General features: G+C 35.7%; 1 protein-coding gene across 20 annotated transcripts in view; it reads left to right on the top strand.

Annotated features, from left to right (window-relative positions):
* Positions 1 to 20,176, top strand: part of LOC117336465 (membrane-associated protein Hem-like) — a 74,446-nt gene that overhangs the window by 42,787 nt on the left and 11,483 nt on the right. For 10 of the 20 annotated variants that reach the window (XM_033897014.1, XM_033896997.1, XM_033896999.1 and 7 more), the window contains 4 exons: positions 639 to 659; positions 5,434 to 5,516; positions 7,851 to 7,931; positions 16,061 to 16,081. In XM_033897014.1, the coding sequence (XP_033752905.1) occupies positions 639 to 659; positions 5,434 to 5,516; positions 7,851 to 7,931; positions 16,061 to 16,081 (206 nt within the window). The remainder of the gene's footprint in view (positions 1 to 638; positions 660 to 5,433; positions 5,517 to 7,850; positions 7,932 to 16,060; positions 16,082 to 20,176) is intronic. The other 10 variants (XM_033897006.1, XM_033897001.1, XM_033897013.1 and 7 more) reach the window with 3 other exon arrangements.

Below are 20,176 nucleotides of genomic sequence, written 5' to 3'. Positions count from 1 at the left end.
AACAATTGTGTAATGTGTTATAAACAGCTGTGTGTTCTGTGTTCACATCTATGGGGTGAGAAAAGGTGATCTCAATCCAAGGGGAAGATGTTTAATTTGAAATGCACAGAGCTTTCCAAGTCTTTCACAGCTTATGAATCTTACCCAGAGGATTGAGATCCCCCTATCTAACACCTAATTAGGTGAGATTATCTTTGTTGTACCCTGTTGGCGATCCAGGCATTGAGATGTTTTTGAATTGTTGACTTGAGGATTCCCTTGTCTCAACTCTATGGTGAGACGAAGTGGTGTGTCCATAAGAAAGGCCATATACCATTACCGCGGTAGTACGACTAAAAAGAACGGTGTGTCGTTATAATGGTGTATATATTAGAATTGTATAACTGTAACACTTCACCTGTATCCTATAGGAAGCACTATAATTATGATGTATATATATGCCTGCTGTTTGTAATGATAATGTCCTTTACCATGACAATATTGTATATTACTGTATAACGTATATAGTTATAGTGATAAATGTCGACATAGTACTAATCTGTGTTAAATATGGACATTAGCATGACCTGTTATAAATATCACTAGACAAATCTACACACTGTACACCAGTTCTTATCTGTAATACCAATTTCTTTTAGATTCAAAACAAACTGCTACAGGTAAGTTTCAGAGCATAAAATATCTGCATCTTTGGAATGCTTGTCACGGATATGCTGCCCTAGTGATGTAGATCCTGCTGTTGGTTTGTGTGTATACCTGGTATCTGGTGGCCCTGGACACCGACTATATATATATATCTAGCTTCCTGTATCTGGTTCTGACCTGGTGGCCATGGATGCTGTGTGTGTGATATATATATGTATATGGTATAGATTTATAGCTTTTTACACCTAGTACTAGAGCACCAAGGGAACTGACTTTTATATGACAAGTAGCTGCATACAGCTGGTGCTACAAATGTATCTGGTTACCACGGAAACTGACTTTAATGGTATGATGTACATATTATTAAAGCTGGTTACTCCGGAAAGTCACCATAGTTTTTCACATACAATGATAACTTGTTGTTTTGGACAATGTCTTGTATGTAGCCTCTTGCTATAACTGGCTACCATGAGAACTGATTTACCTACATACATAGGCTAAAGCATGATATATACTATAACTTGTTACCATAGAAACTGACGTAACATAACTTGTTACCATGGAAACTGACGTAACCTACTTACAGACTTTTAAGATGCTACTGAAACTGGTTACCATGGGCACTGATTTACCTTCATATATAGGCGTTCAATATGAACCTATTTTATTTGCAAATATACAAATAATCTGTCTCTTCTGTAAACGGCCATGATGGTTATAACAGATGACCACAAATGAGAAAAACAATGGACTTTTTAAACTGATAATATAGTCTGGTTACCATAGGAACTAACTACCTAGTTTATGTTTGGAATTTTAAACAGGATACTGGTTACCAAAGTCTTACCTTACGCCTACATATATATCTATATGTGGTACTATGGTGACTCTTTCCTTGAAGTGCATGAATTGAAGCTGTCCTGTTTGAAGTGTGTTGCTAAATGCCTCTGATTAGCCTGTTATCAGAATAGAGTGACAGGGTGTTGTCATGGTATCCAGGTTGTGTATCATTCCTTTGATACAATTTTACAGTCCCTGATCTGTAGACTATGTCTTTGTATCAACCATTGCATGGAGGGCAAAACCAATCAACTTATTTGGTACCTACATGTCATTGCTGACAGGAACATGTCTATTATTTTACATTTTATTTTACACCCGATCCCTGAATGTATATGTGAAGATAGGTAATTTCTGTTTTGTTTTTAAGTAGTATTACAATACCAGATAATCATTGTATTATGTATGGTGCATGTTTGAATTCCTTCTTATTAGTGTTGACTTCATATCAACGGCTTATAGTCAGACAGGTGTTCAGATATACCCTCTTGTCTGGAATCTAGGTTACTTCTCTGTCTGCAAGGCTAGTGCTTTTAAAAAGAAATGTTCAAGGTCACTTATACGCTGATAGAAATGGTCAAGGTCAATAAGGCTAATAAAATGTTCAGGGTCACTTGCAGGCTAATAGAAAATTTCAAGGTCACTCAGTGTGCACTTTCTGCAGGAGTTGCTCTGTCTGCATCACTTAATGTACTTGTAGAAGTGTATCTGCCATGTGAGTCATGTTCAGATCTGAGAAATGAAATTTACTACAGTAACTGTATTAATTGTGAGCTCAGAATTGTGAATACTTCCCTCCACTGTTACAGTGAAATAGTCTGAGATAGGATATCTAAACTGTGTATGTTAATCAGGATTTGTGATGAGTTCTAGTTTAACTATAGTTGCACTGAATCATGTCCGATTGTGGAAACCGCAATGGTGAAGGTAAGGCCGAATGACCTTCAGACAATGTCACATTGTATTCATATACATTGTTCTTCCTGCAGAATTAGAGGAATCATTCTGGTCTCTAAAACTCTTTTATCACATGTTAAGGATTTTAAATCTCAGATGTATTACATGATTATTCCTGATATATGTGACAATGATTGAACATTGAGGTCAGTCATTCAAGCTCAAATCACATCTGTACCATTGTGTTATGTTGGTGGGAAATCCAAATTTTATAAAACCGTTTCTTAAGTTAACTGACACTGCTTGTTCATACTTATAATTTATCTTCATCACTATCGCATACAATGTATTAGATCACCTTGCTAAAACAGTTTGGATGTAGAAGATCACCATGATAAAACAGTTTGGACGTAGTAGATCACCATGATAAAACAGTTTGGACGTAGTAGATCACCATGATAAAACAGTTTGGACGTAGTAGATCACCACACTAAAACAGTTTGGACATTGTAGATCACCATGCTAAAACAGTTTGGACGTTGTAGATCACCATGATAAAACAGTTTGGATGTAGTAGATCACCACACTAAAACAGTTTGGACGTAGTAGATCACCACACTAAAACAGTTTGGACGTAGTAGATCACCACACTAAAACAGTTTGGACACAGTAGATCACCATGATAAAACAGTTTGGACGTAGTAGATCACCACACTAAAACAGTTTGGACGTAGTAGATCACCATGATAAAACAGTTTGGATGTAGTAGATCACCATGATAAAACAGTTTGGACGTAGTAGATCACCACACTAAAACAGTTTGGACGTTGTAGATCACCATGCTAAAACAGTTTGGACGTTGTAGATCACCATGATAAAACAGTTTGGATGTAGTAGATCACCACACTAAAACAGTTTGGACATAGTAGATCACCATGATAAAACAGTTTGGATGTAGTAGATCACCACACTAAAACAGTTTGGACGTAGTAGATCACCACACTAAAACAGTTTGGACGTAGTAGATCACCACACTAAAACAGTTTGGACACAGTAGATCACCATGATAAAACAGTTTGGACGTAGTAGATCACCACACTAAAACAGTTTGGACGTAGTAGATCACCATGATAAAACAGTTTGGATGTAGTAGATCACCATGATAAAACAGTTTGGACGTAGTAGATCACCATGATAAAACAGTTTGGACGTAGTAGATCACCACACTAAAACAGTTTGGACGTAGTAGATCACCATGATAAAACAGTTTGGACGTAGTAGATCACCACACTAAAACAGTTTGGACGTTGTAGATCACCATGATAAAACAGTTTGGATGTAGTAGATCACCATGATGAAACAGTTTGGACGTTGTAGATCACCATGATAAAACAGTTTGGTCGTTGTAGATCACCATACTAAAACAGTTTGGACGTAGTAGATCACCACACTAAAACAGTTTGGACATAGTAGATCACCATGATAAAACAGTTTGGATGTAGTAGATCACCACACTAAAACAGTTTGGACGTAGTAGATCACCACACTAAAACAGTTTGGACGTAGTAGATCACCACACTAAAACAGTTTGGACGTAGTAGATCACCATGATAAAACAGTTTGGATGTAGTAGATCACCACACTAAAACAGTTTGGACGTAGTAGATCACCATGATAAAACAGTTTGGACGTAGTAGATCACCATGATAAAACAGTTTGGACGTAGTAGATCACCATGATAAAACAGTTTGGACGTAGTAGATCACCATGATAAAACAGTTTGGACGTTGTAGATCACCACACTAAAACAGTTTGGACGTAGTAGATCACCATGATAAAACAGTTTGGACGTAGTAGATCACCACACTAAAACAGTTTGGACGTAGTAGATCACCACGATAAAACAGTTTGGACGTAGTAGATCACCATGATAAAACAGTTTGGACGTTGTAGATCACCATGATAAAACAGTTTGGACGTAGTAGATCACCATACTAAAACAGTTTGGACGTTGTAGATCACCACACTAAAACAGTTTGGACGTAGTAGATCACCATGATAAAACAGTTTGGACGTAGTAGATCACCACACTAAAACAGTTTGGACGTAGTAGATCACCATGATAAAACATAAATGATAGGCACATGTGTGGTAGGTATCATTATTATCATTATGTTATATCTATAACAGAAAACTTTATGGTAGGTTTTTAATCATTATATAAACAGATGTGTCATTGAGGTAATCAGGCTTGACTGGTGTCTATTTCATGGTGCATGTTTTGTGATGTCACTTCCTATTCTGTAACCAGGGTAACCACAGAAAAAAATCTCATACACAATTTCATTTTTATTTCAGCACATATATAATTTAATCTGGAAAACTTCAGTTAACAATACCTGGTTGGATTTAACAGAGATGTATTACTATCCACAGTAGGATTTTAGTGTTAATGCCTGCATATCATACAGTTGTTATCAAAGTTTTTGCTGCAAATGAATTTTATTTTCATCATAACAAATGAAAAGTAAATGTGAGCTTAACTTCGGTAAAGAGTGAAGATGTATAATAGAATCCAGTAAGGGTATATCGTTATTTGTGGCATGTCAAGATTTCCTCCCTAACTAGACTTGTATGTTGGTATATGTGGGAACGCATGATGACCACAATACAGATGTAATACTGAAATATGTATCTAACACTTTACTATAGATACATGGAAAATATATACCTAAATCATTTCTTACTTAATCTAGTAATGGTTGTACAGTCAGCAATTTTGTTCCTCCTTTTGAGAGAACGAAAAGAAAAAAGCTTGAATAATAAAAGTCACATTTGAATTTTAATTGTCATGTTTTAAGACTATAAAATTAATTATATAATATATATATAAATAAAGTGAAAAAAAGCACAATTAACTTGTAATTAGGAAAAAATTCCTCCCATTTTAACCTCCTGAAGGTGGCTTCAAAACACTCCATGTATTTTGACACTTTATACAAAATGCCCAGCTTTATCTGTGTATACTAGAGTTATGTGCCCTTGTTACAGATGCTGACAGTGTATTGATGAGGATGACCATGATAGGAGTACTGCTGTCTTTCCGCTCCTTGGCCCAGGAGGCCCTGCTTGATGTACGTATGTGGTAGAGGTCACACGGATTCATAGTTACACATTTAGTGACTTAATGAATAGTTGACCATATTGTCTTGTCCTTGTAACAAAGGTTGTTATCTCTGACGAACTGGCAGCCGGTTATCACTGACTAACTGGCAGCCGGTTATCACTGACTAACTGGCAGCCGGTTATCACTGACAAACTGGCAACATATTATTACTGACAAACTGGCAGCCTGTTATCACTGACAAACTGGCAACATCTTATCACTGACAAACTGGCAACATGTTATCTCTGACGAACTGGCAGCCTGTTATCACTGACAAACTGGCAACATGTTATTACTGACAAACTGGCAGCCTGTTATCACTGACAAACTGGCAGCATCTTATCACTGACGAACTGGCAGCCGGTTATTACTGACAAACTGGCAGCCTGTTATCACTGACAAACTGGCAGCCGGTTATCACTGACAAACTGGCAACATGTTATTACTGACAAACTGGCAGCCGGTTATCACTGACAAACTGACAACATGTTATTACTGACAAACTGGCAGCCTGTTATCACTGACAAACTGGCAGCCGGTTATCACTGACAAACTGGCAGCCTGTTATTACTGACAAACTGGCAGCCTGTTATCACTGACAAACTGGCAGCCGGTTATCACTGACTAACTGGCAGCCGGTTATCACTGACAAACTGGCAACATGTTATTACTGACAAACTGGCAGCCTGTCATCACTGACAAACTGGCAGCATCTTATCACTGACGAACTGGCAGCCGGTTATTACTGACAAACTGGCAGCCTGTTATCACTGACAAACTGGCAGCCGGTTATCACTGACAAACTGGCAACATGTTATTACTGACAAACTGGCAACATGTTATTACTGACAAACTGGCAGCCAGTTATCACTGACAAACTGGCAGCCTGTTATCACTGACAAGCTGGCAGCCTGTTATCACTGACAAACTGGCAGCCGGTTATCACTGACAAACTGGCAACATGTTATTACTGACAAACTGGCAACATGTTATCACTGACAAACTGGCAGCCGGTTATCACTGACAAACTGGCAACATGTTATCACTGACAAACTGGCAGCCTGTTATTACTGACAAACTGGCAGCCTGTTATCACTGACAAACTGGCAACATGTTATCACTGACAAACTGGCAGCCTGTTATCACTGACAAACTGGCAGCCTGTTATCACTGACGAACTGGCAGCCTGTTATTACTGACGAACTGGCAGCCTGTTATCACTGACAAACTGGCAACATGTTATCACTGGCAAACTGGCAGCCTGTTATCACTGACAAACTGGCAGCCTGTTATTACTGACAAACTGGCAGCCTGTTATTACTGACAAACTGGCAGCCTGTTATCACTGACAAACTGGCAGCCTGTTATCACTGACAAACTGGCAGCCGGTTATCACTGACAAACTGGCAGCCTGTTATCACTGACAAACTGGCAGCCTGTTATTACTGACAAACTGGCAACATGTTATTACTGACAAACTGGCAACATGTTATTACTGACAAACTGGCAGCCTGTTATTACTGACAAACTGGCAGCCGGTTATTACTGACAAACTGGCAGCCTATTATCACTGACAAACTGGCAGCCGGTTATCACTGACAAACTGGCAACATGTTATCACTGACAAACTGGCAGCCTGTTATCACTGACAAACTGGCAGCCTGTTATCACTGACTAACTGGCAATATGTTATTACTGACAAACTGGCAACATGTTATTACTGACAAACTGGCAGCCGGTTATCACTGACAAACTGGCAGCCTGTTATTACTGACAAACTGGCAGCCTGTTATCACTGACTAACTGACAGCCGGTTATCACTGACGAACTGGCAGCCGGTTATCACTGACTAACTGGCAGCATCTTATCACTGACAAACTGGCAGCCTGTTATCACTGACAAACTGGCAACCTGTTATCACTGACAAACTGGAAGAGTTGGTTTGTCAGCAGAGTTTGTAATATGACCACCAGGTACACAAAAGTATGGAAACTTTCTGTGTAAATATTTTAGCCAAACCTTTTGTCATCTTCTGACAAAGTTACACCTGCAGCAGCAATGTGTGTTCCTTTAGCAGCATCAGAATTACTCAATTTATCTGATTTCTTGAAATTTCACACATTAAATAACAGGTAAATAATTTCATGACATTTCCATAGGGTTCTCAAGGTCCGGATGTCAGTGATTTGTACATTAAGCCTTGTGTTATCTAGCAACATGGCCTCGGTAGTGTATGTTCCATGTTTCCACAGTGTTTGATTATATTAACATTCTTTGTCTCTATGTACCTGTGTTCTGACAGGTATTAGAGGACCGTATACCATTCCTAATGGCATCCGTCAAGGACCTACAACATTTTGTCCCTAACACCAAAGACTCCAAGGTAAGTGTCGTACATTCCATGTTACCATGGTTACATTAGAGGAGTTATTGATCTTATAAAGCTGTATAAGTATGAAACATTATGATGTAAATAAGTTTCAGCATAATGTTATGTCAGTAGTTGAGAGGGTGTGATCTGTAAGAGAAGGGCGTGTCACATACGTCAGTACTCAGGTGGGTGTGATCTGTGAGAGAAGGGCGTGTCAAACACGTCAGTAGTCGTTAGGCTGTGATCTGTGAGAGAAGGGCGTGTCACACATGTCAGTAGTTGGGAGGTTGTGATCTTTGAGAGAAGTGCGTGTCACACATGTCAGTAGTTGGGAGGTTGTGATCTTTGAGAAAAGGGCGTGTCACACACATCAGGAGTCGGGAGGTTATGATCTGTGAGAGAAGGACATGTCAGCTGGTACTTATATCTAGTTATGTATATCAAGCTTTAAAATTTCCTTCACTTAACAATATATGCGACAAGACTTAGCACACACAAACAATACATGACCATTGGGCCTTTTGTTGGGGTTTTAAAAAACATAAGATCTGAGAACAAGTTGTGTAGAGAATTGCATGATTCTGTAGTTGGTTTTAGGTTGATAAGTCAAGCAAATATTTTACAATGTGATTCAGAGTTAATATTAGGTATGAGATTCCGTAAGATACAATTAAATTAAGTTTACCATACCCATGTGATAACATTGTTATTGTCGTCCTCACAGATAAGTGCCCTACATTACTGTGTAAGTGGCTATAATATATAAATATATACTAACATGTATACTATTACTGTATATATCATTTAATTATAAGGGGGTATTGGGGGGGGGGGGGGGGGGGTATTACCAGACATAGATTTATTGCCCGATAAGTATGGTGTATAAATCTATGATAAACACAATTATATCATAATATGTATATATGTATATACACTTGTGTATGTTGATCACAGGGTTTAATAAATTACCTGTCTTAATTCATTTTGTAAATGATATATATTATGTATACATTATAAATACATAAAGTGGGATCTGATGTATGATGACTATATTCAGTATGTACAGTAGCATGTCACAGAATGTAGTTTTATCATGAACAGCACAAGTAGTGAAAATATACTTCAAAGGTTTTTTGCAGTTTTCTGATTAAATGAAATAAAGTGCAAATTTAAGATTGTCTATATACCTAATTAAATCCCACTTATTGCTGGGTTCTGAAAAATGTGTAATTACACAAATATTGATGTAAATTTATGATCGATCTGAATTGTGGAGGATGAGAAAACATGCAACTGAGGCTACCATATTAGGCTCCCCAATCTGATAATGCAATGCAAAAGTGTATGTTTTGATGTAAACAAAAACTGGCTGCAAATGTGCTTGAAAGAAAACAGTAACAGTCCTGTATCGCTTTCTTATACATGTACATGTACTTAGTAGTTAATGTTGTTTTTATCTCAATCTGAATGAAAAACAAACTTTTCGTGAAATTTTATATCATTGCGTGGTGATGACCACCTTTAAAATAATTTTGAAAATTTAAAATCTAGTTAATATTTTTAGCTATGTATGTATCAATAAGATATTGAGGATAATCACATCTTCATTCAATTTCAAGCATAATATTTGTAACTTGAACACATTTGTACAAGCATCTGTTGAGAATACGTTTCATTGGTCAAAGTGTGTGGCTCTTTTTTGTACATCTTGATCAGGTGACCTAGCATGTATACTGAGTCTTACCATAAATCATAAAATTGTCGGGGTTGAAATGAGTTTTGATTGGTTGCTAGATTATAAATTACAAGGGACATAACTACCTAAACTCTAGAGGATCACTTTAAAGTGAAATGTACAGTTTGATTGGATGGAATGCCAAGGCATGTTTCGGTGATTTCGAAGTGAAAACGTAGCTTTAAAGCTTATGAATGAAGTATCTTAAAATTCTCAAACATTTTACAAACCAATGTATGTAGATTATAATGAACAGTTTAAAACATGTTCAATATCTGCAGGACGGGTACAGATTATTTGTCTCACAGCTTGATTATTTTCTTTTGAGAAATTCAGTATTTCAATTTCTCCACTTTTGTTTTCATTTCATTTACCGTGGTAGTTAAAACGTTTATGATTTTAATTGAAGTTTTGTCAGCACTTAGGTAAACACCATTTAATGTTACTGTCACGGGTTAAGGACTTCTGACAAAGCAAACAAAACTGTAAATAGGGTACCAGGTAATCATACCAGGTAAGGGTACCAGGTAATCAAATCAGGTAATCAAACCAGGTAATCATACCAGGTAATCATACCAGGTAATCATACCAGGTAATCAAACCAGGTAATCATACCAGGTAATCAAACCAGGTAATCATACCAGGTAATCAAACCAAGTAATCAAACCAGGTAAGGGTACCAGGTAATCATACCAGGTAATCATACTAGGTAATCATACCAGGTAAGGGTACCAGGTAATCAAACCAGGTAATCATACCAGGTAATCATACCAGGTAATCATACCAGGTAATCATACTAGGTAATCAAACCAGGTAAGGTTACCAGGTAATCATACCAGGTAATCAAACCAAGTAATCATACCAGGTAAGGGTACCAGGTAATCATACCAGGTAATCAAACCAGGTAAGGGTACCAGGTAATCATACTAGGTAATCAAACCAAGTAATCAAACCAGGTAAGGGTACCAGGTAATCATACCAGGTAATCATACTAGGTAATCAAACCAAGTAATCATACCAGGTAATCAAACCAGGTAATCATACCAGGTAATCAAACCAGGTAATTATACCAGGTAATCATACCAGGTAATCATACCAGGTAATCAAAACAGGTAATCATACCAGGTAATCATACCAGGTAAGCATACCAGGTAATCATACCAGGTAATCAAACCAAGTAATCAAACCAGGTAAGGGTACCAGGTAATCATACCAGGTAATCATACTAGGTAATCATACCAGGTAAGGGTACTAGGTAATCATACCAGGTAAGGGTACCAGGTAATCAAACCAGGTAATCATACCAGGTAATCATACCAGGTAATCATAGTAGGTAATCAAACCAGGTAAGGTTACCAGGTAATCATACCAGGTAATCAAACCAAGTAATCATACCAGGTAAGGGTACCAGGTAATCATACCAGGTAATCATACTAGGTAATCAAACCAGGTAATCAAACCAGGTAAGGGTACCAGGTAATCATACTAGGTAATCAAACCAAGTAATCAAACCAGGTAAGGGTACCAGGTAATCATACCAGGTAATCATACTAGGTAATCAAACCAAGTAATCAAACCAAGTAATCATACCAGGTAATCAAACCAGGTAATCATACCAGGTAATCATACCAGGTAATCAAACCAGGTAATTATACCAGGTAATCATACCAGGTAATCAAAACAGGTAATCATACCAGGTAATCATACCAGGTAATCAAACCAGGTAATCATACCAGGTAATCATACCAGGTAAGCATACCAGGTAATCAAACCAGGTAATCATACTAGGTAATCAAACCAGGTAATCATACTAGGTAATAATACCGGGTAATCATACCCAGTAATCATACCAGGTAATCATACTAGGTAATCAAACCAAGTAATCAAACCAGGTAAGGGTACCAGGTAATCATACCAGGTAATCAAACCAGGTAAGGGTACCAGGTAATCAAACCAGGTAATCATACCAGGTAAGGGTACCAGGTAATCATACCAGGTAAGGGTACCAGGTAATCATACCAGGTAATCAAACCAGGTAATCATACCAGGTAATCATACCGGGAGCTGTGGTGTCTACAGTAACTGGGCCTTGACAGGGTTGTCCTGTACAACATGGCTGCCACAGTAAGATTGATCCCCAGTTGTAACTTGTAATATCTAGAATGTTTGTGGTTAATAAGATATTACCACCTGGGCACAATTAAGTTTGGGATTGATTACAATTATACATCAGGAGGTATTTGTAATACAATGTTGCAGTGTTACACTTGTAAAGTGTTAAATAAGTTTACAGACGAGTAGTGTGTGGTAGACACTTGTATATATATATATACACCTGTACAGTGTTAAATAAGTTTACAGACAAGTAGTGTGTGGTAGACACTAGTATATATATATATATATATACCTGTACAGTGTTAAATAAGTTTACAGACGAGTAGTGTGTGGTAGACACTAGTATATATATATATATACCTGTACAGTGTTAAATAAGTTTACAGACGAGAAGTGTAGGGTAGACACTAGTATATATATATATATATATACCTGTACAGTGTTAAATAAGTTTACAGATGAGTAGTGTGTGGTAGACACTAGTATATATATATATATATATACACCTGTACAGTGTTAAATAAGTTCACAGACGAGTAGTGTGGGGTAGACACTTGTATATATATATATATATATACCTGTACAGTGTTAAATAAGTTTACAGACGAGTAGTGTGTGGTAGACACTAGTATATATATATATATATACACCTGTACAGTGTTAAATAAGTTTACAGACGAGTAGTGAAGGGTAGACACTAGTATATATATATATATATATATACCTGTACAGTGTTAAATAAGTTTACAGGCGAGTAGTGTGGGGTAGACACTTGTATATATATATACACCTGTACAGTGTTAAATAAGTTTACAGGCGAGTAGTGTGGGGTAGACACTTGTATATATATATATACCTGTACAGTGTTAAATAAGTTTACAGATGAGTAGTGTGTGGTAGACACTAGTATATATATATACACCTGTACAGTGTTAAATAAGTTTACAGACGAGTAGTGTAGGGTAGACACTAGTATATATATATATATATATACCTGTACAGTGTTAAATAAGTTTACAGACGAGTAGTGTGTGGTAGACACTAGTATGTGTATATATATATATATATACACCTGTACAGTGTTAAATAAGTTTACAGGCGAGTAGTGTGGGGTAGACACTTGTATATATATATATATATATACACCTGTACAGTGTTAAATAAGTTTACAGACGAGTAGTGTGTGGTAGACACTAGTATATATATATATACCTGTACATTGTTAAATAAGTTTACAGACGAGAAGTGTAGGGTAGACACTAGTATATATATATATATATACACCTGTACAGTGTTAAATAAGTTTACAGACGAGTAGTGTGTGGTAGACACTAGTATATATATATATATATATACCTGTACAGTGTTAAATAAGTTTACAGACGAGAAGTGTAGGGTAGACACTAGTATATATATATATATATATACCTGTACAGTGTTAAATAAGTTTACAGATGAGTAGTGTGTGGTAGACACTAGTATATATATATATATATATACCTGTACAGTGTTAAATAAGTTTACAGACGAGTAGTGTGGGGTAGACACTTGTATATATATATATATATACCTGTACAGTGTTAAATAAGTTTACAGACGAGTAGTGTGTGGTAGACACTAGTATATATATATATATATACACCTGTACAGTGTTAAATAAGTTTACAGACGAGTAGTGAAGGGTAGACACTAGTATATATATATATATATATACCTGTACAGTGTTAAATAAGTTTACAGGCGAGTAGTGTGGGGTAGACACTTGTATATATATATACACCTGTACAGTGTTAAATAAGTTTACAGGCGAGTAGTGTGGGGTAGACACTTGTATATATATATATACCTGTACAGTGTTAAATAAGTTTACAGATGAGTAGTGTGTGGTAGACACTAGTATATATATATACACCTGTACAGTGTTAAATAAGTTTACAGACGAGTAGTGTGTGGTAGACACTAGTATATATATATATACCTGTACATTGTTAAATAAGTTTACAGACGAGAAGTGTAGGGTAGACACTAGTATATATATATATATATACACCTGTACAGTGTTAAATAAGTTTACAGGCGAGTAGTGTGGGGTAGACACTTGTATATATATATATATATATACACCTGTACAGTGTTAAATAAGTTTACAGACGAGTAGTGTGTGGTAGACACTAGTATATATATATATATATATACCTGTACAGTGTTAAATAAGTTTACAGACGAGAAGTGTAGGGTAGACACTAGTATATATATATATATATATACACCTGTACAGTGTTAAATAAGTTTACAGGCGAGTAGTGTGGGGTAGACACTTGTATATATATATATATATACACCTGTACAGTGTTAAATAAGTTTACAGACGAGTAGTGTGTGGTAGACACTAGTATATATATATATACCTGTACAGTGTTAAATAAGTTTACAGACGAGAAGTGTAGGGTAGACACTAGTATATATATATATATATACACCTGTACAGTGTTAAATAAGTTTACAGACGAGTAGTGTGTGGTAGACACTAGTATATATATATATATATATACCTGTACAGTGTTAAATAAGTTTACAGACGAGTAGTGTGTGGTAGACACTAGTATATATATATATATACACCTGTACAGTGTTAAATAAGTTTACAGATGAGTAGTGTGTGGTAGACACTAGTATATATATATATATATATACCTGTACAGTGTTAAATAAGTTTACAGACGAGTAGTGTGTGGTAGACACTAGTATATATATATATATATATACCTGTACAGTGTTAAATAAGTTTACAGACGAGTAGTGTAGGGTAGACACTAGTATATATATATATATATATACCTGTACAGTGTTAAATAAGTTTACAGACGAGTAGTGTGGGGTAGACACTAGTATATATATATATACCTGTACAGTGTTAAATAAGTTTACAGATGAGTAGTGTGTGGTAGACACTAGTATATATATATATATATACCTGTACAGTGTTAAATAAGTTTACAGACGAGTAGTGTGTGGTAGACACTAGTATATATATATATATATATACCTGTACAGTGTTAAATAAGTTTACAGATGAGTAGTGTGTGGTAGACACTAGTATATATATATATATATATACCTGTACAGTGTTAAATAAGTTTACAGATGAGTAGTGTGTGGTAGACACTAGTATATATATATACACCTGTACAGTGTTAAATAAGTTTACAGACGAGTAGTGTAGGGTAGACACTAGTATATATATATATATATACCTGTACAGTGTTAAATAAGTTTACAGACGAGTAGTGAAGGGTAGACACTAGTATATATATATATATATATACACCTGTACAGTGTTAAATAAGTTTACAGACGAGTAGTGTGTGGTAGACACTTGTATATATATATATATATATATATACACCTGTACAGTGTTAAATAAGTTCACAGACGAGTAGTGTGGGGTAGACACTAGTATATATATATATATATACCTGTACAGTGTTAAATAAGTTTACAGGCGAGTAGTGTGTGGTAGACACTTGTATATATATATATATATATATATATATACACCTGTACAGTGTTAAATAAGTTCACAGACGAGTAGTGTGGGGTAGACACTAGTATATATATATATACCTGTACAGTGTTAAATAAGTTTACAGACGAGTAGTGAAGGGTAGACACTTGTATATATATATATATATATACCTGTACAGTGTTAAATAAGTTTACAGGCGAGTAGTGTGGGGTAGACACTTGTATATATATATATATATACCTGTACAGTGTTAAATAAGTTTACAGACGAGTAGTGAAGGGTAGACACTTGTATATATATATATATATACACCTGTACAGTGTTAAATAAGTTCACAGACGAGTAGTGTGGGGTAGACACTTGTATATATATATATACCTGTACAGTGTTAAATAAGTTTACAGACGAGTAGTGTGTGGTAGACACTAGTATATATATATATATATACACCTGTACAGTGTTAAATAAGTTTACAGACGAGTAGTGTGGGGTAGACACTAGTATGTGTATAGTAGTGTGGGGTAGACACTAGTATATACATTGTATATATATATATATATATACACACACCTGTACAGTGTTAAATAAGTTTACAGACAAGTAGTGTGTGGTAGACACTAGTATATATATATATATATATACCTGTACAGTATTACACTATTATTAGACACTAGGATATTTGTATATAACATATACACACACCCGTACGTCATCTGTTTTCTACAATACTGTCATGTTGATATCTGTTTTTCCTCCATGTAACAGTATTCTTCCATGAAACAGCAGGTTTGTCCTCCATATTGTCGCCACTTCCTTCTGTCCCATCGCCCACAATTCCCACTTTCTGCTAGTTTTGTTGTCAGAATGCAATACATCCATGAAAAATTTCTGTCCAAAAACGTTTAAAGGGTTTACCAAAAAAAATGCAAATTTTATTATTTTTATTTGAAATATTTTCAGTGGATTAATTTACATGTAAAAGAATTATCAAATCCCAATTAAAAATTGAATTTTAATTTTTAATTTACAAAATGTGAAGTTTTTTTTAAATATTCCCTGTAAATTGTGCTGTTTCCTGTAAACCTGTGGGAGGCTGGACATGAGGAAGTGAGATCTTGTTGTGTGATTACTGTTGCCTTAATGTTGTTAGTTACTGAGTTATCTGCCTTCCTAGAGCTCTTCAGTTTTTACAACCATTGACTCTGACATTGGACCTTTCATAGCTGCTGCCTGACATGTCTGTTTCAGCAATAAATTTTGCTGCTTTTTGAGCATTTTGACAGCTGTTTCCTTCAATGTTTCCGTTACTTACCGTCTGTAATTCGACTGCTGGTTCTTAGGAATGTTTCCGTTACTTACCGTCTGTAATTCGACTGCTGGTTCTTAGGAATGTTTTCGTTACTTACCGTCTGTAATTCGACTGCTGGTTCTTAGGAATGTTTCCGTTACTTACCGTCTGTAATTCGACTGCTGGTTCTTAGGAATGTTTCCGTTACTTACCGTCTGTAATTCGACTGCTGGTTCTTAGGAATGTTTTCGTTATATTACCGTCTGTAATTCGACTGCTGGTTCTTAGGAATGTTTCCGTTACTTACCGTCTGTAATTCGACTGCTGGTTCTTAGGAATGTTTCCGTTACTTACCGTCTGTAATTCGACTGCTGGTTCTTAGGAATGTTTTCGTTACTTACCGTCTGTAATTCGACTGCTGGTTCTTAGGAATGTTTCCGTTACTTGCCGTCTGTAATTCGACTGCTGGTTCTTAGGAATGTTTCCGTTACTTACCGTCTGTAATTCGACTGCTGGTTCTTAGGAATGTTTCCGTTACTTACCGTCTGTAATTCGACTGCTGGTTCTTAGTAATGTTTCCGTTACTTACCGTCTGTAATTCGACTGCTGGTTCTTAGGAATGTTTCCGTTACATACTCACAATCTCTGTTATGAAGCATTAGTGTATAGATGTCAGGATTATCGTAACAAATAAGTGTAAAACTGATGATAATCATTTTGTTTGTTGAGACATGTCCCTGTTTGTACCTGATGACTCCCAGTTCTCTATGGACGCATACTCATGGCAATTTGGGTTCAGGAAAGGAAGTTTTACAAGGTGGTTTTATATTATATTACCTTGAATAATTATGACTTCTTGGTTGAAATTTTTTTTCATGGACAGCTTCAAAGCAATACAATTACCAGCAAGTCCACAGAGTTTTCAGACAATGCTTTCTTCTCTTTTGAAAATTTTTCTCAGAATTATGATATGGTCAATTATAACTATTTCATTTAATCTGTTAATGTAATAAAAAAGTATACAATAATGATATTTAACTACTTTGGCCTCGATAAAATGTAGATTAATGATCAGGTTGTTGTGCCAGTATGTATTTCAGCCATTTTTAATCTGAATTAGACTGAGAATACAAATATTATTTGTCTTTAGAAGGTACTAGAAAGGCAGCAGAACTTCCCTCAGTGTGTAACTCAACTCGTTGGTGTTGTTCATCAATCTTGGTCATTGATTTTTGTCACATCTGTTAGAATTAACGTAATAGTTGATTATGTATTAGAGTTTAGATCTACTTAATATATGCATGTTGTTGTTTGTTTCTTTTGTTCTCCTTAGATACTATACAAAGCATGAAGAGTTGTTCCATACACATTTTTATCATATGACTACCGTTATATACGGTGTCATAAACCCATCACATAAATTTTCTTTATTACACTAGTGTAATAACACCTTTCGCTACGCTGATTGGCTGGTTCCGTGAGAACTGTATTCATACGCGTGGGAACGACCTACTTCTTTTTACTACGACTCGTAAAAATGGCGACTAGTGCTTGTAAACTTTGAAAAAAAATTAACTGAACGACAAATTGGTCTATCAACATAACATATTGTACAATCAAAGATAAAATCCAAGATGTAAACATCATAAGTTTTTTAATTATATTTATACTATAAGATGTTAATTAGGCCTGGCAAACATCTATTTTATGACCCCTAGTAACATATTTCAACTCCGATAGAAAATTGCGGTTGCGTTGTCCGATGAGACATATCTAGTCTAGATTCTTTTCAAATAAACAAATAATAACATTATTTAATAAAATCCTCATGAAAAACGGCAATGTAGTTTGTTACAACTTGCCTTCAACGGTTACTCAGAATAACATGCTGACACTGTCGTCGACAAACACGTGTAATGTCAAAACAAACAACACTGCCAACAAATCGGCATCCAAAGTCGCTTTTCACGGCAGTCTGAACACAATGTTCAGTGGGAATATTCCCGGTGGAACATTTCACATCTCCATAAACTCCCGCGAGGACGAGGATAAACACAAAGCAGTGAAAAGGCGCCGTACAATGGTTCTGAACGACAGCGACAGCGAATAGACATTTGTACAACGAAGCCTCCATTATCGCGCCAAGTGACGTCACGGCTTCGTCACATCAAAAACAGTCGCTCATGAACTTTCAAACTAAAATATTTTCCTCATTGTTTCAAACACCAAGGACAATTTATCTATTATAGATTAAATGAAAAAATGCTGAAATTTTGTTTTGAGACGTGTATTTAATAAAATGAATCCTTTCCAAGAGTCAGTTGTGTTAGAACTATTTCTTCTCTCGTCGGTATAATTGACCTACTTCGAAGGTTCGGGTAATTTGGTTGAGATGTGACGATTCAAGGCAAAAGAGAAAATCAGTTTTTGATGGGGATCGATGAAAGAAAACGTCATATGATAAAAAGAATCTGTCATTCGTTTCCCTTCATATTAGATTTATGATACTCGTTTAGAATTTTTTATTTTTGCTCGCCAGAGGCTCGCAAAAATAAAAAATTCAAAACTCGTATCATAAATCTAATATGAAGGGAAACTCATGACAGATCCTCTATATTAACGTTATAAAATGATTTTATATTTGACCCACACTAATTTGTAGTGCATAATTATGGTGTTCTTTTCACTGGAATTTAACTCATCTGAAGATTAGAGATAACTGTAATTCAACGTGAGTAGGATCGTTATCTATCTATTTATAATTATATAAGACATACTGTAATTCAGCGTGAGTAGGGTCGTTATCTATATTAGATATACTGTAATTCAGTGTGAGTAGGGTCGTTATCTGTCTATATTAGATATACTGTAATTCAGCGTGAGTAGGGTCGTTATCTATCTATATTAGACATACTGTAATTCAGCGTGAGTAGGGTCGTTATCTATATTAGATATACTGTAATTCAGTGTGAGTAGGGTCGTTATCTGTCTATATTAGATATACTGTAATTCAGCGTGAGTAGGGTCGTTATCTATCTATATTAGATATACTGTAATTCAGCGTGAGTAGGGTCGTTATCTATCTATATTAGATATACTGTAATTCAGTGTGAGTAGGGTCGTTATCTATATTAGATATACTGTAATTCAGTGTGAGTAGGGTCGTTATGTCTATATTAGATATACTGTAATTCAGCGTGAGTAGGGTCGTTATCTATATTAGATATACTGTAATTCAGCGTGAGTAGGGTCGTTATCTATATTAGATATACTGTAATTCAGCGTGAGTAGGGTCGTTATCTATATTAGATATACTGTAATTCAGTGTGAGTAGGGTCGTTATATATCTATATTAGACATACTGTAATTCAGCGTGAGTAGGGTCGTTATCTATCTATATTAGATATACTGTAATTCAGCGTGAGTAGGGTCGTTATCTATATTAGATATACTGTAATTCAGTGTGAGTAGGGTCGTTATCTATCTATATTAGATATACTGTAATTCAGTGTGAGTTGGGTCGTTATCTATATTAGATATACTGTAATTCAGCGTGAGTAGGGTCGTTATCTATATTAGATGTACTGTAATTC

This window comes from Pecten maximus, chromosome 10, assembly GCF_902652985.1.
Source record: "Pecten maximus chromosome 10, xPecMax1.1, whole genome shotgun sequence".
NCBI lineage: Eukaryota > Metazoa > Mollusca > Bivalvia > Pectinida > Pectinidae > Pecten > Pecten maximus.
This window is presented reverse-complemented; position numbering and strand designations above follow the sequence as displayed.